Source organism: Haliotis asinina, chromosome 13 (genome assembly GCF_037392515.1).
Source record: "Haliotis asinina isolate JCU_RB_2024 chromosome 13, JCU_Hal_asi_v2, whole genome shotgun sequence".
In the NCBI taxonomy this organism is placed as follows: domain Eukaryota; kingdom Metazoa; phylum Mollusca; class Gastropoda; order Lepetellida; family Haliotidae; genus Haliotis; species Haliotis asinina.
The window spans coordinates 10,724,253-10,744,790 of record NC_090292.1 but is presented as its reverse complement, the minus strand read 5'-3'; the positions used below and the strand labels follow the sequence as shown (position 1 = coordinate 10,744,790).

Below are 20,538 nucleotides of genomic sequence, written 5' to 3'. Positions count from 1 at the left end.
TACCAGTAGAAAGTAATTGTCCTTTTGTAAGTCGGTGAAAAGAAACTTAAATAGCATTCATCCCATGACAGGGCGCCGTCATTTTTGAAAATCGTGAAGTCAAATCCACTTGAATTAATGAGATTATGTATGGTTTGTTCTCATCAAGTTAGAAAATCAAAACTACATAAATATGTATTTGAATCATTACCACAAGGAGTTTGCATGACAAAACCTGTAACATAACCTAAGCGAGGTCGGGGTCGAAGTGAAAATACTGCGCGATAAATTTCTTCACTTGCTAAATTTACTTGGTTTGTAACGTAACCAGTATGTAGACACGTGTCAGTATACGTCTTTATACTTGGTCTCATAATCCTAATCACTTTATAATCATACTTGTATGCATTTTGAAACTTAATAAAAAGAAGCGATCTGCGAATGTATAACAGGAATGTAATTTGTAGACGTTTCATAGTTTTCCTATATGAATCTTAATTCGCACGCACGCCCTAGTGTATGTGGTCTGTATCATTACACTTAACGACGAAAACAATGATTATGTTGAAAGCTACGACAACTTATTTTTAAAAAAATGCAAATATTAAAATTAAAGTTATAGGAGCAATGTCAGGCTATTACCTTCTTCGAGGAATGTATCAATCAATGTCCACAAAAACAAGTGATATATAATTCATCTGCAGATTTCCCAAGTGATGTGTCTTTTAACAGTCTAATATACGAAAGCGTGATGTATCGTTTCAGGTTTTTCACATTGCTGTATAGGTTCATTGGTTACCCAAGATAGCACACCTGGCAACTAATTGCATAATGTGCGTCATTCAAGTTATTTAGTTAGCCAATAATGAGCAATCAATCAATGTATTTTGGCGGTTAATCCTTTGAAAGAAGGTTGTTGTTTACATAGACACAGACACGACTGAGTGTATTCAGTATAGATTAGCAATTGTGCATACATAATCACTACCTTTTGACAGATCCCCCATTTAAATCCCAATGAAACTAATTAATCAATCAGCGTGTTCTCGGTTAATCCTTTGATCGATCCAGACAAAAGAAATGCCAAATGGGGGCCTTTGTCGGGTAATCTAAGTGGCGTTACCACTAATTATACCTGTTATAAATTCATTAGCTGAGCATCAAGTGAATGATGACAAATAACGTGTAGGTTTATACCACCTAACACGGATTACAACCTAGCGACACTAAGTGATTTTGACAGAATCGTCTATGAAAACAAGGGTTGTAACTCGAAAACTAGGCAAAGCAGGAGACAAAACTAAATGATAGTAGATTGTGAGGACATATAGCTGTCATTTTTCTCAACAGCTTTTGCGATTTCAGTTTTGTACAAACCTGTAAACGAAATAGTTTAACCCCTGAAATGTAGATGAATACTGCACAGACCTTCATTTCTATACCCACTATTACGTCACAGAGACGCGCCGCTCTGATTGGTTGAAATTTCGTTTGCGGTTGAGAATTGTGCACTGTTGACAAAAAGGTCGATTTAAGGTAATTAAAAATCGAAATGAGCAGTTTTAATGACGGGGTTTCATTTATAACGATGTCAGCAAGTGATTTTGCATTTGTACCCTATTAGAGTATATGTGACCTTTAACACTTCCATTATGATGTGTAGTGATGCTAGTATATATCCTCAAAGGAAAGTGCATTCGGTCCACTATGCCATCGTCACATCATGTTGTGTGAGCGATGACATGACCAATAGACAATTTGTGAGTCCGGTTTCCTGGCCTGTAATTGTATTCCTACACACTAACAGAGTAACAGCGCTACTCCAGTCTCAGTCAATCGGTACTAGTCTCTCTCACCGTCTAGGAAATTATTGTCTCCTCTGCCCAACCCTTTCTGTTGTGCTAAAGTTCTAAATAAAGCAAGTCTAGATTTCGTCAGATTCAGGGCCCGAATCTCGCATGACACTGCGGGTCCTTTCCAATCTATGAGTAATTGTTTGTTCTATCAACGTTACATATATTCAGCGCCGAAGAGTCAGTCTACATGGGCGCTTATACAGACACTACGAGTGTGGGTACAATTCGTGGGCATTCGGTGAGCGTTTTGTTCCGTGGCATGCGGGACATCTCCAGTGTTTGGGGACCCAACGCTATAAATCTCGGATCATGTTCAATCGAATCTTAATTATGCTGGACTGTTTGATGACATCTACCTGTTTTTACGCATGTAGTCGATTGATAAAGCGCACAACGAGTGAGTAAGCGGGTTTAGTTTACGCTACATATGGCGACGGTGTGTAAACAGTCGAGTCTGTACCAGACAATCCTGTGGTCGACCGCATGAGCATAGATATGCGCAATTGAGAACCATGTTTCAACCAAGTCTGCGAGTCTAAGAATCCGATCCCGTTAGCCTCTTGGGTTAATGGAACTAATATTAACCCCACCTTCACGACTGCACGGATCGAACTAATGCCAGGTGTATTGCCTTTTCTCTATATACGTAATGGTACCAGTTAATGATCAGGTTACGAACAGTATTTTACTATGATGCTCAAAATGCCATGATTATAAGCGAAAGGACAAGGGGTGGTCAACACACAATATGTTGCTGATGAAGAATAAAAGCTAGTGTTTTATATTATCCACACGAGTAATCTGGTTGATTTTTTTGCTATGGTCTTTTGTACCCACAACAAGTTATTGTCTCACCCCCTGTGATATTGCTGGAGGTTTGCTAAAATCGGTGTAAAACTAAACATACCTGTTTTTGAGAGCTGTGTGATGAATTCTCCTCACTTTAGATTCGAGGACACGTTGTGGTTATTTTACTATGCGGACAAAGCGCTGTCCTGTTCAAAACATTCTCGTCTGCTAGGAATTTTGGTTTCAATGGCTCAGTCAACAAAACAATCAAATGACATCCTTGACGAGTGACTCTTCTGAGTGTCCTTCCCCCGCCGTCTCTTCCACGTCATTAGGGAGGGGGAGGGGAGGGAGTCTGTTGTGGTTGGTTACTGCCGAGATAGGGGAGGGCGGGGAGGGGGTGCGGAGCTTGCACAGTTCTGTTTGCATTACCGTTTGAAAGACAGTTTCAATGGTCATTTAAGACATTTCGGGGGTTATTTTAACGACATTTGTTCTAATATGTGGTAATTTCAGACACTAAATCTTCGCTAAATACCTATCGTAAGAGTCGACTAACGGGATCAGGAATATTTTATGCCATCGTCGCATTGTCGAGATAATATTGGTAAAGTTCATTATAAGACGTTCAGTGTCGTGCGCTGTTATTGGGATTACAGTGTACAGAATGACAGTCAGTCACGCACCACCAAGTGGCTGAACAAGGAGTTCACTAAGTGCTTCCAGTAAGTAGGGTGGGTCATTGAGTATGGTGACTCATGGTCCGGATTCGATGTTTTAAAGACCGACATTTTATCGCTGGAATACGCACTACCTTAGGGAAGATAAACTATTATAGCTACTGCGATATAACCAATCAAGATACTTCTGCTACATGTGCTGTTATCTATCTAGTTTGAGCATCCTCCTCCGCTGTAGATTCCGGTTGAGAATACTTGTCCTCCGTTCGCTGAGGTTATCGTAAGAACTGACTTGAGAAGCTTCGTGCCTTGCGTATCTATGTGCATGCCACATGCACACACACGCGCGCACACACACACACATACACACACACACACACAAACACACACACACAGACATACACTTGACTATTGTCGAGTTTAGTTGGCTCTGTCATATTTGTAAGTCGCTATGTGGTGTCTACACGTTCTATCTAGTGCATAGAACAGTCGTGGAGTTGGTTGTGGGATGACACAAGGTGTTACTCTGAGATAATGAGACTTGATACAGTTCATACATAACATGGTTGGCATTTCCCTCGCTTGTGTCAGAACCATTACAATTAGGCGCTTTGGTTTGGTTGTTGTATAACAATATTTCGGCTATATGGCGCCAGTCTGTCAACAACCGAATCCGACTCGGACACTCCAGGGGTTAAAAGCATGAGCAGCGCATTTGGGACTTAATGACATTTGTCAATCCAGTCAGTGAGCCTGCCCACCCGATACTGCTAGTCGCACCTTACGACAAGCATGGGTTACTGAAGATCAGTTCTATTGCGGATCTTTACGGGTCTAGGCCCGTATAAAGACGTCCGTTCTCTCAATGTAATACGTGTGCAATCTCATGAACTAAAATAGAATTGGATATTTTTTAGATACAAGCAACACTTTGGTGTCTTTATGTTTACAGGGTGGACCTTAGAGAGCACGAGGTGTTTGGTTCAATCAAGGGAAAAGATGGCAACCCCTGTCGGTACAAAGGACCAGAGCCCATCAAGTGCGATGCATACTCGCCATGGAGGTATTGCTTCTGGAGGTGGTGAGACGAGGAAAACTGTACATGGCGGACATGGAGGTCCTTCTGCTGCTTCCAACCACCTTCGCACCAAAGAACAGGATGTGGCTTCTATCACGTCTTTAGAGTCAGTAAAATCAGGGGATAATTCTGAAGCTGAACACAAAGTTGACCTGAGTGTAAGCAGTAAATGGAAAGTTACTGAAAGGCTTGATGAGAAACTTCTTGCCTCCCGCAGACCGACATTTCTTGCACCATTTATTAAGTGGTGGTGGACTATCGCGGTTGGAATACTTCTTCTCGCATGCCTGTCAGTCAGCAAGCTGTCCATCGTGGGTCTGGCAAAGAAACTCAACAACTCCACTAGAGAAGCAATCTCTGTGAGGACCAGAGAGGGAAGAATAGAAGCCACTCGAATATTTCTCATGATCGCCCTGATTTTACTTGTGCCCTATTGTTTCAATTTCCTAAGAGCTGTCATACTTTCGTTGTTCCGGAAGGACATGCCGTGGCCGAGTATCACGTCTTTGATAACTGTGAGTATTGTCAGGTTTCTATCCCACATCTTCTGTCTAGCCTTCTTTCAGCAACATGTGCTTGCACATATCCCAAGGCTTGTGGAACCCCAAGAACTAAATATTGTCAAAGTAAATACCTTTTTTACCGAGTTTGGTCCCACATGTGAGCAAGACGCCTGTGATCATCCAAACGAACCTCAATTTTGGCAATCCTAAGGGATTAAACTCTAAAACGTGTTTTTGCATAGTGAAAGTGGTGCATTTGACATATGAACCACTTGCATAATGTCGTGTTTTATCTTTTATTAACCTTTCATTAAATGACTGAAATACTTACCGATTTCAAACAGAACTAACAGGAAAACATTCTACTTTTGCAGGGTATTGGTGTTGCAGTACTGGAGTCGTTTGGAGTGTGTTTGTTTGCGTTGAAGGTTTTGGTGAAATACAAAGGTTACCTTATCATACTTCTAATGAATGCTGTGCTGGTTGTTCCACTTCTTGTCAACACAATTTTCTACGCAATCCATCGTCGAAGACATCGAAGGGGCAAGGAAGTTTGTGCCATGTCCGCGGTTGGGTGCGTCTCTCAAGTTGCTGGTTTTGGATTAGTACTGTTCCTGGTTCTCGATCAGGACAATACCAACATATGGCATGTTTTTCTTGCCATTGCCTGTCTCACTGTCGCTTGGGTCCCAGCCATACAGCAACTGACTGTGAAACCGAAACTTGAAACTGCTGACAGTTCGAGTTCAGGAGAAGTAGCTTACTCTAGGATAGGAGACACTGACACTCACTTGGAAGGACGTGGAGTGCAGTCAGCAGGTACATCTTGGAAGATGGGAATCGTATCCAACTTTGTCAAAGCTGTCGGTGTGTTGGTTTTCAGCTACATTTTGTTTTACGTCGACGGCAATATCTACACTACTGACATGCTGCTGAAGAAAGAAACTTATGAAGAATTCCTTGAGGCCTGGCAGTTTGTCATCAACAGTGACTGTAATTACTTCATCACTAACATTCATGCAACATTGGTGGCATACTTTCTTTCGTTATTTGCCTGTCAAACGAATATACACAAATGGGCCTTTGCCATCCCAATCTGCCTAACGTGCCCTCTGTTTGTGGTAGTTTTACTGGTAAAAAGCTCTTGTTTAGTCGTCTTGCCTTTCTCTCCCGGGGTGTGTGTAGACGACTACAAGAACCTGTGGGCGGTGATAGTAGCGACAGCGTGTTTCTGTCTGGCTCATCTTCATTGTACACTGTTGCTGATTTTCAGAAGCATGTCCGTCCCCCTCCAAAAGGAATCGTCAGTAAGTACTGTGACTCAGTATGATGTAACCGTTGAGGGAAATAGAAGTCCAAAAGAGTACCAAATTTTAAATATCCCCAGCTACAGATTTCACGGTATGAAGGCACAATGATATACTTTGTAAGGTGCGTAAAAAAGATGAAGAAATAGCCTGCCACCTATGCTCGCCTATTCTGATAATATTCAAACAGAAACGATTTCACCAGCATGAACTTGAAGCGATGGGACATTTCGCTGCATTTGCAATAAATACCAATTTCTAGTACAATTATTTGACATTCCCAACCTCACTGGTGCGTTGAAGAATTGTAGGGATCTGAATAAGTGATTAAGAGGACATGTTGCAATGGCCTTTATGTGTCGTCAGACCAAAGAGACAGCAAAAGTACTATGCACTGATGGGCAAATTTAACCTTGCAGTAGTGGGATATTTCAGTATGTAATTACTCGATTATATACAGTCAGCAGTGATGCAACTGACTTTGGAGACTTGAATCTGTTATGGCCGATAGCTATTGTGGCAAACATTGAGGAAATTGATCACAAGTCACTTTTACTTATTGTTTTGATTGGATGACCCAAACTAAAAGTGTTATCTCAGATGCCCAATACAAGATCCAAACCATGCCCCAGACATTCATTGCGGTAATATTTTTATCTTCAGATATTCTGGATGCCATCCTACAATGGCGTTCTGCTTGAGCAGTGGCTGATTCTCAACAGGCAGACAGGGCCAAGAGAACACCCACGCACAACTCATAGAAGAAGTCGAGTATACATCTGCACTACCATGTTCAGAGAGGTAGCTGAATGTTGTGTTTATATTCATGACAACAAAGGATTTTACAGAGCAAAAGCTATCCAGGCTTTATATAGTGTGCCCACATTCATGAAGTTCTGTTGGATTCATTGAGAGAAGATAATAGTTTCGTCTGTGTCAGTATGGTCATGTTATATGAAAACACGCCATAAAACATACCTCTGTCATGTTATTACTGTAACATCGCCTCACTACAGTAAGTGATGCTATAGTTTATGTAGCGGATTTTGTTGGTCCAGTCCTTTACATTGTATAATATCATATTCTATCATATTGTCTGTTGATTCATCTGAAGGTGTCAAGGAGCATAACGGAGTCTGCCCTCATGTCAGTGATAAAAAATGTATATTTTACCGTCTTAGTGATATTAATGCTTGCTGCCTATTTTGCTTCCTCTGTACGTCTGTATTAACAGACACAAGACGAGATGCGACAACTTCTTCAGTCCATCAACCAAATCAACTTGGCTCGTGGTAATAACGACAGGTTCTTTGAGTCACACATCATGTTCGACAGTGGAATAAGGAAGAAAAACATCACCGAGTTTCCTCTTCAGCTTCTGACTCTGATCCAGGAAACTCTAGGTACGTATCTGTTTTGATGACTTTCCACTTTCCTGTGAGCTGGTATCCACCTTTGGCGGACATGCACATGTTCATACGTCCAGTCCACCGACATATGATATGCAGAGTGGTTTAATTTAGGCTTTCTTAAAATCAATAACGGCGGGGACGAATTGCTCTGGTTTCTTGTTTATGAAGCATACAGGGGTGATCAAGCACTGGAAGGGACATTGGACGATTGGCCGGGGTTGTCAGGAAAGTTTATGCCAGCCCTCAGAATATCCCCATTACGGGGACTTTCCATGCTGATATTGGCGTCGATCACTGTTTGCGTCTAATCTCGCACTTCCTTACCCCTTTAGGTATCTTGACAAACAACTGCAAGAAGACTGAGACGCCATACGGGATGAAGTTGAGCTGGGACCTACCACAGTCATCTCCACACGTCAGACCTATGACGTTTAACATTCACCTAAAGGACGAACGCAAGGTAATCCTTTCATCACACAGGTCTGTGAATCAGAATGCAACTGTTATGCTTTTCTTTATTCAAAAGTGACCAAAATGTTTCATAAACTATGTGACCTATCAGAGCCATTGAGGAAGTGGTCATGTTTTTTATGGTATTGCATGGGATTGCACTCTCTAAGTACAGATTCTAGCACTTTTGTCGGGTCGGTTGGTAATAAAATTTTGTTCACTGCGTATTCCTTCCTTAGATACCGAACTTCGGGTAGCTCGAACAGTTAATTTCGACATTTCTTCAAAATATCCCAGCTCTTGTAGTGCGTGTTGGTTCAGCTTAAAACGTTGTTATTGCAGGTTCGAAACAAGAAACGATGGAGTCAGATCATGTACATGTCCTATGTGATCGACTTCCTGGTGACCTGTAAGTAGCCAACACGATACAATGATCAGGGTTTAGTTTAGCCAGTGCTAAAGTTTTAAAGTGACAAAGAAGATCAGTAGTTATATGTAGTGCAGTTTACATGATGGACTAAGTGTAGTATTTAGTGACTTGGGGTGCATTTGGGGCAGAATATCATATATATGCGTCTAAACGACCATACAATGTTGATCGCTAACAACTGAAGATAGATCTCCATCCCATGGATTTACAGTGTTTTTACTACTTGCATGTACTCTGACTGAATGTAAACTTTTCCTTCAGCATATAGCGATTGTCACAAGGTTAGCCATTTATTTAATATCCACACATATTCTTCGATCAGAAACTGTAGCATGTAAAGTATTCTTTGAATGCAGTGGGCTTATATCACAATGGCGGAGAGACTTCAGTCAAGTCTAATGGGGAAGTGTATTACTTTGACTACATCATGTTCTATGAGACTTTTTGTTCTATTAAGATATAACTGTAGAACAACTGCTCTTTAGAGTTCACAATTATTTTTGGGGAAGAATAGTTGCTTGATACTGATGCATATAAAACCATTAATGTGCTCTGCTTTGTTTCGTGTTATCAGCGATTGATGAAGACTGCTTCATCCTAACGACGGATGGTGATGTAGCATTTACTCCGGATTCGGTGGAGGCACTGCTTCATCTCATGACACGTGACCCCAATGTTGGTGCAGTATGCGCACGCACCCACCCAATCGGAAGTGGACCTCTTGTATGGTATCAAGTGTTTGAGTATGCAATAGGACACTGGTTTCAGAAGGTAGGTGTTTTCTTACTCTCAGTGACACGCAGAAACATCGGTCATTTGGTGACGTAGTCTAGTGGTTAAACCGTTTGCTCGTGACTCCGGAGGCCCGATTTCGAATCCTTACATGATTACAATGTATGAAGCTCGTTTCCAGTGCCCCTCGTTGTGATATTGTTAAAATATTGTCAAAGGCCTCGTAAAACCTAATCCCACTTAGCCTTATATCAATGTCATTCAAGCAGACAGTCTTGTACCAATCGGCTGTGAACATTTCTGGGCAATAGTTACGCTTGATCACCACGATCGGTTGTCACTTCCTGTGACGCCACTGCGTGTTATCGAATTCTGATGCATGGATTGGTAACCGAGTATTTGACTTCAGTAAATGTAGTGAAGCACAGGTTGTGAATGACATAATAATGTTCTGTAAATTCAATATATTTTATTGTAAGAAGAAAAGTAGGAGAAAAAATAATATTGTCACAGTAATATTTTTGTAAAAATAAACAAACTAAAGAAAATGCGGCAAAACGTATTTTGAGGCCAGTGATCAAACAGCTACTGTTGTATTTCTGGATATCATTGCTGAGAAAGGATTATGGTCCGTTTAAAGAAGCCAATTGTTACAAATATTCAGAGGTGCAAGTGTTATAGTCAGGTGACAGCAAATTAGATCACTGTTTCTCCTTCTTTTCCAGACAGCAGAACATGTTCTGGGGTCGGTGCTCTGTGCTCCGGGAAGTTTTAGCGTGTACCGGTGTGTCGCCCTCCAGGAGGTCCTCACAGTATACTCTACCAGTGTGGAACACGCGTTCGACTTTCTCACTAAAGACATGGGAGAAGATCGCTGGCTGTGTACCCTGTTGGTGAGGATCTGTTTCACCATCTATCTATTTTTTCATTTGTATTAGTCGTTTGTTTTATCCATTCACGCACAAAATCGTCACATTTCAGATTCAGAGCGGCTGGAGAATTGAGTACTGCGCAGCCTCAAAGAACTCCACACACTGTCCCAGTGACTTTGAGGAGTTCTATAAACAGCGTCGACGTTGGATCGCCTCCACCATTGCTAACCTGCTACTAATGATCAAACAGTGGAAGATCATTCGGCTGTTCAGCTATCGAGTGTCACCGCTCTTTATTGCCTACCAGATTGCTCTTCTCGTGTCAACTCTGATTGCACCAAGCACGGTCATCTTAATTATTTCAGGTAAGACGTAAATAATAACCATTGAATTTTTTGTGACTTCTTAGCAAGATTCAGGAAAAGCATACTAAATATACGGACCTCGCGTTTTAAATGTCTCGCCACTGTCATCAGTCTCCCCATTGTTGTCGTTGTCCTTGGTTTGGTACACCCAGATCTCTCGGCGCAGATCAGGAGAGTGCCTGGGTGCTCCACCGGCAGCACAACCCTTCAGACGCTCTAGATAATACAGAAATCAAGGCGACTTCTTTATTATATTAATTAGATAATTGTCTTGTTTCCAGTGAAATTGCATTAATACTTTACATTATTACGATGTATATGTCTTTTTTTCTCAGTTTGAAGGTGATTATACTATTCTGTTCTTTGCAACTTGTGATTCGTCTATTTTGCTATAAAGGTGGCTTGTCATTCGCCTGGGACGTGTCACCTGCGGTTTCAGGGCCTCTTCAGCTCAGTGTGGCTGCTAGCTTCACGTTCATCTGTCTCTTCACGTCGGAAAAGACGCAGCTTCTGGTAAATACACATTTTAATGTATCCTTCTGATCACGCTGGGAGTATTACCAGAGAGTGTTTGTGTTTCCATACTGCATCCCTCTAATCACACTGAGAGCATTGCCAAAGAGCTTTTGTGTGTCTTTTCTGCATTCTTCTCACCACAATGTGAGTATCATCAGAAGGTGTTTGTGTGTATTTATTTCATCCTTCTGACCACTACACTGTCAGTAATAGCATAAAGTGTCTCTTTACCTCATGTTTCTGATAACACTGAGAATATTACAAGAGCGTGTTCATGAAGGTTGTTCTGTATTGTCGACTTCAGGACGAGAGTTTCCCAATTTTGTAATGTCATTCTTGAAGTAACCCATGTTAATGACGTACTGACAATCGGTTTAGTGGCTATAGACGATGTGCATGAGCCCTGGAGACGAATGGGCGTCTCACATCTAATCTTGTTTGATGTTGAATGTTGTTGGTATCTAACTCGCTTTCGCTCGTTAGATGCCAAACCATTCACTCGTTTCCTAAATATGGTATTACACCGAACATAGTTTAGTACTCTCTATTTATGTAGCTTAAGATACCACTCAGTTAAGTGATTTGCCTAAATGTGTTTGGATGTTTCAAGTCATTCCCTAAACACTGTTTTGTTATTTTACAGTCTGCAAAACTACTGACGTTCATCTTTGCTATTGTGATGGCGGTAGTGATTATGGGGGCGGCCGTAAACATAGCAGATGAGCTGAACAAACGTAAGTCGGGTGTGTTCCCATGTTCGACGGTGTCCCTGGTAAATGGATATCAGGACTTACGTCAGTCGCCATGATATCTTTTTCTCAGTAACCCTGCCGTTTGAGTTTCAACAATTTTGTCAGTAGACATATTATGAATGACCCATTCACGTAAATATCATTGCTATTTAATCCTTGTGCACCAAACGGTTTTTCTTTCTTATGATAGTCAACATATTTAGTCAAGAAGCAATCCATGGAACAGGTTTGCTTCCATTACTTGTTAGGTAAATTGTACATGTGTCGTTTTACAGTTCATGTAAAAAAAGAAACACAAAAAGAAATTGTTAAGAATTAGGTGCTCTATAATGATGTAAAACGCTGCATGTACTGACACAGAATACGTAAGTAAACGCTGCCGTTACTGACACAGAGTACGTAACAAAACGATGCATGTACTGACACAGAATACGTAAGTAAACGCTGCCGTTACTGACACAGAGTACGTAACAAAACGCTGCATGTACTGACACAGAATACGTAAGTAAACGCTGCCGTTACAGACACAGAGTACGTAACAAAACGCTGCATGTACTGACACAGAATACTTTAGTAAGCGGTGTATTTACTGACATTGAATACATAAGTAAACACCGCGTGTATTGAGAGGGTACAAACCTAAACACTACATTTACTGGCACAGAATACATAAGTAAAAGCTATGTTTATTGACAAATACAAAATGAAATGCAGCGTTTACTGACTCAGAATACATAATAGTCCCTGGTTTGCTGGCCTAATTTTGACCACCTGTGACCTACAGTCCACTTTGCAAATTTATTAATAGTCACATAGTATTATTTGTGTACTTGTTTTGGACCAATGTCAGTGATTTTCTTGTTATTTTGCCCTCATTTCTTCATAAATGTTACTTTGAGTTGCATTATCAAAAACTCTCTACCCTTGTTAAATCAAAATATGGTTGAATACTGCCGACTTCAAATTTAACAGGAGGCTGTATTTGGTTCATTTTACTGCAGGACGAGAAGACAGAGTATACGCATATACAAACTGATAATATTTATTAGTGAAATCATTCAGTTCAATTCATAGGTTTAATCGTATGGTGCCACAGTCTGTTTTGTTCGTCTGTTTCCTTTATCTTTCGCTCATAGAACTCGCGTTTAAAGTGTGACGTCATGGTCATCTGTGTACCTATGGATGCAGTGGTGTCTGAATTACTCTCCGTATTCACTAATATCTAAACATGCGTAATGCCCATTACATTTCCATTACCAACTATAATTTCTTTCGACACTTAGGTGTGATTTGGTGGCAGTTAGTCGATATACTGGAATAGCATTCTGTCGTTGTCAGGAGCCTGCCTTTCATATCCTGAACTATTGTAGGTACCCACGATGCATAAAAAGATTCAAAGTGAATATTTTGTGGTTTGATTACTGGAAATGCTTGCACGTTATCATATGAAATGAATAGGGGGAAATGTAGAACCACAATAACACCATCACGCGTTTCCTTGTTGTTTTAAAGCGTATTGCTGCAAACTTGTCAACTTGGCTTAGAAGAAACTTATTTGTTACCTCTTAAAGTTTATATCAGTGATCTTATGCTTCAGATGATGAACCTGGATTTCAAGTATCCACGGACAATCTTCAAGCATTTGGTAATGGATCGGCTACCCAGAGTCCTCCAGTGGAAGCTTTTCTCTCGACCGTCAGCGGAAGCAGTACAAAAGTGTCCCCAACGACAATCTACGTGTGGACAATCTTTTCTGTGTTTGTTTTCGCTGCCGTGATCCACCCTAGGGAGTTTCTGTGTCTCATATATGGCATATGTTACCTTCTGTGTCTACCATCCGGGTACCTGCTGTTGATGATCTATAGCATTTGCAACATTCCAGACAAGAGTTGGGGTATACTTCATTCATATCACGCTGAACGAGTTTCATTTTACGCCACTTTAAGAATTGTTTCAGTTATATCACGTCACTAAAGCAGACTGAGCGAGATAAGATGAACAATGTTGGTGAGACTAGCCAGCACGAGAAAGGTGCTGAGCTCATAAAACACGAAACAGTGATATGAAAATTTAGTCACACTTTTGATGCATGCGCCAAATTTGGTGCCTTATGCAACATAACCTGACCACTATATCTGCTGCTGATGGGCAAGTGATCCTGTGAGTGTCAGTACCATAGCTGTTGTGCAGATTCCCCGTCTGCATCAGTTCATCGTTTCTTGCATCAATATTGTCGCATTGCCTACTCTGCTCAAACCGAACACTGTCGAGTATACGCAGTGCATTTTAAAAAGTGATCAGTCCTTTGCTCACTCACTTTCTTAGTGAAGCAGAGATTCTAACACTTTTATGGATCTTGACCCACATTCCAACAGTGAGGCAGTGGCTCAACAAGAAGCTGTGATCCACTTCCACTGACACCTGTGAGGATCCGGGTTTGAACTGTAACCAATACTTGTCTCGTCCTTTGCAGCGACAGGACTTTTCATCGTGTCCTTGAATTAACCAAACACATGTGTCTTGTAAGGTTCACCCTGTAAGCATAAAGACACCGATGTGTTGCTGGTATCTCAAACCATCCAATTCTAATTTAGTTCATAAGATTGCACACGTACTCATTTGTCCAATAAACATCAGAGAATGAATGACTCTATAGGGGCGTAGACCCCTGAAGATAAGGATCCGATTAGAACTGATCCTCATTTACCCATGGTTATCATGAGAGGCGACTAACCGGATCGGGTGGTCAACCTCGCTGTCTTGGTTGAGACATGTCATCAGTTCCCAGTTGCGCAGATCGATGCTCATGCTGTTGCTCACTGACTTCTCTGGTCTAGAAGCGATTATTTACAGGCCGTCGCCGTATACCTGGAATATTGCTGAGTGCGGCGTAAAACTAAACTCCCTCCCTCACTCACTCACTCAGAATGTTTGATATTATTGTGTCTGCACTCTCATTTGATAACCGTATTCAGCACTGGAAGATCTAATGTTGTTCACTGATTCTTGATGTCTGCAGGAACCCGGGAGGCGAAAAACTATGGAGACGTTATGGGGGAACCAGGATACAAGCGGCTTCAGAAGATAATGGAAATAATATGTTTGTAAGTCAGTCAGTCAGTGAATATAGTTTTACGCCGTAATATTCTATACTGTCATGGCGGGGGACACCAGAAATAAGTTTCTGACATCGTACCCATGTGTCGAATAGAACCTGAGTCGTCGGCCTGAGGAGTAGATGCATTGACCACTAGGCTGCCCCACCACCCCTCATGTGCTTCTTAGGCAATGCCTTCTTACCGAAAATATTTCGCGTGCAATACTTCGAAGAATATGGATCTGATTTGTTCTTGATCTGATATTGCAGTTTCACTTTAAGCATCAATGCGTCAAAAAATCACCAGAATTATTTCGTGTGTCGCTTTATTGCTTTATGAAAGAGGCGGATTGATGGGCAGTGAATATGAACCATGTCAGATAAAAATCCAGACAATGGCGGCGAATGCTCCTGTGTATCAGCAGTAGTCTCGCTATTTCTCGGCGAACTGGACATAACAGAGTCATGGGAATCACTAGCATGCCCGTCATTTTAACGATCAAGTCAACCACAATTTTTCAGCTACCATTGTCAGTCTAGAACTGTTTGCCGACATTCCACGACTATTTAGTTTTGATAACTATAAAATTGTAAATCTTGTGTGTTCATGTGATTCAGTTGCTGTATAAAACGGGGAGCCTCCACTGATAAGGCCCTCAAAATTGAAGTGCCTCCGTTTGAGAAGTGGGCATCAAGCGAGGATCTAAGTAAGTTGCCGCACTTCAGCTTTACTAGTAAATACGTCAACAGCTCAGTGTATTACTAACTCAGCTCAATGGCGTTGCCCAGTGGGTTCATCTGTATCTCCAAACTTTAAAGGCGAAAGTGAGACCTTAGACATCAGCAGGAAACAATACACTATAATAGAATGAGTGAGTGAGTGTTTAATTGTTTTGAGACACCTATGACCGTCTAATGGAACGACGCCAGTTACAAAATGTATTTTGCTTTTATCTTCTCCGGTAGTTGACACCGATCTCTCATTGATTCAACAAACAAAAATGCGCAAAACACACAGATATTTGACCTGTAGCATATTCGTTTGGGCGTTTCTGATGTAATGGCTACTGTTAGCTCATATTTCCACAAGAGAAATCTAGGAATCAGCGACTGTTTATTCACTGTTATGAATAGTAGCGTCATCCACGTGTATCATTCGGTATCGTGCGGACTGTACCATTCGGAATCGTTCGAATACAAACGGGGTAAACGTTCAAGCCATAGTACGAATGTTAACATTCGCACGTTGGTAAGCTGTGTTCTTATTGATCACATGAAAATGTTATCCGGCTCTGCCTTCTGCAAGGGTTCCTTAGATTCAGTATAGTTCTGTAACGGATAATACTAACCCGACGGTTACCGAGACTGTGTGTGGTCACGGAATGACTGGAGCAACCATGGTGGCTGGCCGGGCTTGGCGTCTGACTTTGCAGGCGAACAGGTACCTGGTTCTGACGGTGTGGACTCATATCCCCGAAGGACCTCAACCCAACAAAAGTAGTAGAATCTGTACTTTCCTACGGAAATGTAATCCAAATATAACAATGCTAGGATACATTCAAACTGCCAGCATTCACATTATGTGACCTGCGGCAGTTCCATTGTTTGACTGGCCATATGACTTTAGATTCCCATCGGCAAGCTACTGTATTCTCTGGACATCTTCCATTATGTTTTCATTATGCAAGAATCTAGTTAAACATCAACACGTTCTGCTAAATAGGTGCGGACATTTGAAAAATCACCCATTAGAGACAAAAGATAAATGATACAATTTCCTCTGCAGACGCTCTTCATACTTTACTTTCTTCATTCATGGAACGTGCATGTTGAGAACTTAGTCAACCACTTCTTAGTCAGCTTCTGTCAGCTTTTACAAACATTAAAACAGAGCTGAAATAGTTGCTGTGTACGGTATGAAACAACAAAAAAGCATTAAACAGTCGTTCAGCTAAAACAGTTGCAGGGTACCGTGTTAAACAACAAACAAATATTAAAAGTAGATTATTTGTTAAAGTTAACTTGACGTTTTATTCAGAGCCCGGCGCCAGCAGCGAACAGCAGTCAGGGGCTGACGATGACGACCAAGATGAGCACCTCTCCATCCCAGTAGAGGAGTGGCTTCCCACGGAACTAAAAGTAAGGAATAGCGCACACGCACAAACGCAAATACACGTGTGTGTCCCCGTGGTTAGTTACAGAATAAGACCAGATACATGTGTGTCTACATTGGGAATCGCCAAAGTCGGAATAGACTCGCACCTCCATTTCAGAAGAGATTCACAGTATGAATGCACGTGCATCTCAAACCAGAGAAAGTAGATTATGGCAGACACATGTACGAGCGATTTAACAGACACAGCCTCGCACTTAAGAAGACGTGTAAGAAGACAGAGGTAAGAAGACAGAGGTTATATACAGTGAGATCAGACACAGCCGACTAAAAAGACACTGTAATAGATACAACATTTATCTTAAGTAACGATGCACGTAAATGATAAACTCTAAATGTATTTCCATAATGGTGAACTGAATGCGTTCAGTTAGTTAGTTAGTGAAACATTCTGTGTAGAATTCGAATGTGTAACATATATCACACAGTTTGTGGACACAGTAGAAACAATACAGCGTCAGAGACTGTCGCTTTTAAGGCGAAAGTAACTGTTTTCAAACCATGCTGTCTCATTATAAATATCGTTTTTCATTCGTTCAAAAAATGCAATCGTGAGGAAGCTGGTAAAAAAAATACAAAATACATTTCTGTTGGTTAGAGTTTCACATCGGCGAATTGTGATCCCAAATATATTATACATGTATGATACAGTTGACTACTTTCTAATCGGCACTCTGTAGTCATAGCTTTCGGCCGCGGGAGCCGTGCTAGTTTACACTTAGAAAAGTCTGCAGAGTCCACAGTCAGTTTTTGGAGAAGCCTCCGTGGCTGATGGTGCTAGAAGGCTGACGTGGACCCTGACTAATTAGCAGTCTGACTCTCAGGTTGTGGGTCCGAGTTTCGGATAGAAATCAACCCAAAAGAAGTACTCGAACCTTCACTTTACCTGGAAAGTATAATCTCAAATAAAACATAGGTTGTTTTAGTGTGGTTCCATGTTTCTTGAAGGACTACAGCACCCTGTTCAGACAGTATGGGTATGGCACCACTCTCTTTATATCTGGCATGACTGAGAAGGAGCTGTATAACATCGGCGTCAAGGACAAGGGGACGCGCCAGGATCTGCTGCAGATGATCGAGATACTTCCGGCATTTGAAATAGAGTACAGAGTACCGGTAAGTAGACCCGTGGTCACATAGAACCCCAGATTTACACGGTCGGGATTTCAGGACTTCTTTTGCATGTCGTCGTACTTACATGCTCATAGTGTCAATCACACGATTGTTTAATCCAGACGCAGTTATTGACAAGCTGCAACTTTGCTGAGTGCAACGTCATGTAACAAACGCACAAACAGATATAATGTCTGGTCCTCTTGTGTGTTGCCACCATGATGTCCAAGGAAAACGCGAGTCGACTATGCCGGCTGATCGTTGAGGCTTACATGTACTTCATTTCTAACACTCACGGCACACATGATAACAAATATGCAAAAATAGTCATAACTGCAATGAGCTGTAATAGGTTTCTGTAACGTCAAAGGACCTTAACTCAGACTGGCATATGCAAGATTTATAGATATGTTCGACCTATTTAGTGAGGGAATGAGTGAGTAAATTAAGTTTTCAACTAGCATCGGTAGTATTTCAGCCATGTCGTGACTAATTATTTTGTAAAATAACTTGACAAACTAGTGATTGATAGTATGATCAATGGTGGAAGCCATCCAGTATGATGACACGGAAGTAATTCACTGAACCTGAACACTTGATACATTTGTTGAGTGAGACGTTTTCAACCCCAATAATATATATTTTACACGAATCCATCGTCTGATGTGTCTACGGCGCAACTATACCATGGTGATTTTGTGTTTCAGAATAGTGTTATAGAATGGCTGGAGACTGTTGGTCTCACTGAGTACGAGCAGAACTTCAAGAGGAACGGCATCAAGAAGGCCACAGATCTCTGTAAACTGAAGTCATACGGGAGACAGGAGGTAGAGAAGGAGCTCAGGATCACAATGGCTGGTGAGAGAGTTATTAACACTCTAGGGCACAAGATTGAAAGATATGTTCTTTCAAGATACACATATTTTCTCTGTCAGGTTAGCTGGGTAGGGATAGCTTGAAACAATTAACTGGTGTTTCAAATATTAATGTGACATTGATCGAAATGTGAGCGTCTACCCTGCAGCAGCTGCCATAAATATGAACTTCCCACCGTGGGTATTTAATAATTCCAGAAACTTCAAAGCTTCTGTAGATGGTCGGGCAATAACATATGGGGCACAAATATACTGAGAGAAACAAATAAGGGGACATGGGGAAAATGCAATATTTTGTAGCGCTGTTGGTGGAAATCTGAGAATATAAAATGGAACTGCATTGAAGTGTTGTTCACTTATTTGTTTCCCTCAGTATATGGTGGTGTCTGCGTCCAGTGAGAAAAGTCGAGCAATCAGGTCGCCTCATGCCACACGCATACATGACCACGAATGATGCGTCAGGTACTAATAATCCTAAAGCTCTTTCTCTATCACTTCAGGTCACATCAAACGGTTGTTGTACGCTATACAGAAGCTGAGGGAACCCAGTAAAGGTAAACACTGTCTTTGATCGTTACCACCTGACTGCACGGTAGTAGTGAAAATGTTTGAATGTGAAAGAGTGAGTGGGTGAGTTATTACTCACATCGGCAATATTTCAGACATATCGTGACGCGAACATTTAACATCTGAAATGGAATACATGCATGTTATAAAAAACCTGTCGGCAAAGGACAGAAAAACAAGTAGAATATCACATTTAGATTGAAATCTAGCGTGGAAAGTTTATACCAACATCACCTTTTGGACAAGACAATATAAAAACAGGCTATAGATCGCCACAAACTGAAGGATGATCACCAGACTAAGGACCATGGGGACTTACAGCACCTTTACTACCTACAAGGACCCTAGTTGGATTTACACCACCCCTTCGGTCCCCAGCGATTGTAAGAAATGTTAGCCAAATTAACACAACAAGAATACAGTTCGTAGGGGGCTGGGGTGTGTGGGGAATGGTGTGTCTGTAAGTGTGTGTGTGTGTGTATGTGTGTGTGTGGCAAATGTGGGAAAAGTGTACATTTGTGTAGGGGAAGTTTACATTGGTATGTCAGATCTATTCCAAGAGTACAAAGACATAATTTCTAGTGGATGTGTACATACTTAGGTTGGGTGTAGTGGAAGAGTGCATATGTACGTCATATGTAGTTTAAGGGTACAAAGTCAGGTCATATGTAGTTTAAGGACACAAAGGTAGATCATAATATTATGTAGTTTAAGGGTACATGTAAGGCAGTATTAGTATAGTTTAAGGCAGTAGTATAGACAATAGGGGTACGAGACCCCAGATTACAGTGAATATCTAAGTGGAAAAAACTGGGTTACATGACAAAGGCATCAAGCACAAGGTAATGGGCTTGACCTTTTTCCTAGGCTACACTGAATGTCTAAATGTGGACCGATCCATACAAGCTGGCTGAGGAGAGAGAGTGCGTGACTGGCTGAGCACAATGTACACTACACATGTATTTTATCCAGTTCGTCTAGGTTTATTCAGA

At 41.3% G+C, this 20,538-nt stretch overlaps 1 protein-coding gene across 1 annotated transcript in view; it reads left to right on the top strand.

Moving 5' to 3' along the window:
• Positions 1-20,538, top strand: part of LOC137260238 (chitin synthase chs-2-like) — a 35,748-nt gene that overhangs the window by 3,629 nt on the left and 11,581 nt on the right. Inside the window, exons 2-19 of the mRNA XM_067797932.1 lie at positions 4,257-4,897; positions 5,260-6,192; positions 6,856-6,993; positions 7,427-7,595; positions 7,937-8,064; positions 8,397-8,463; positions 9,059-9,255; positions 9,942-10,109; positions 10,198-10,453; positions 10,851-10,966; positions 11,613-11,703; positions 13,319-13,615; positions 14,741-14,825; positions 15,437-15,525; positions 16,857-16,957; positions 17,940-18,107; positions 18,812-18,962; positions 19,480-19,533. Coding sequence (XP_067654033.1) covers positions 4,304-4,897; positions 5,260-6,192; positions 6,856-6,993; positions 7,427-7,595; positions 7,937-8,064; positions 8,397-8,463; positions 9,059-9,255; positions 9,942-10,109; positions 10,198-10,453; positions 10,851-10,966; positions 11,613-11,703; positions 13,319-13,615; positions 14,741-14,825; positions 15,437-15,525; positions 16,857-16,957; positions 17,940-18,107; positions 18,812-18,962; positions 19,480-19,533 — 3,802 coding nt within the window. The 5' untranslated portion in view covers positions 4,257-4,303. The remainder of the gene's footprint in view (positions 1-4,256; positions 4,898-5,259; positions 6,193-6,855; positions 6,994-7,426; positions 7,596-7,936; positions 8,065-8,396; positions 8,464-9,058; positions 9,256-9,941; positions 10,110-10,197; positions 10,454-10,850; positions 10,967-11,612; positions 11,704-13,318; positions 13,616-14,740; positions 14,826-15,436; positions 15,526-16,856; positions 16,958-17,939; positions 18,108-18,811; positions 18,963-19,479; positions 19,534-20,538) is intronic.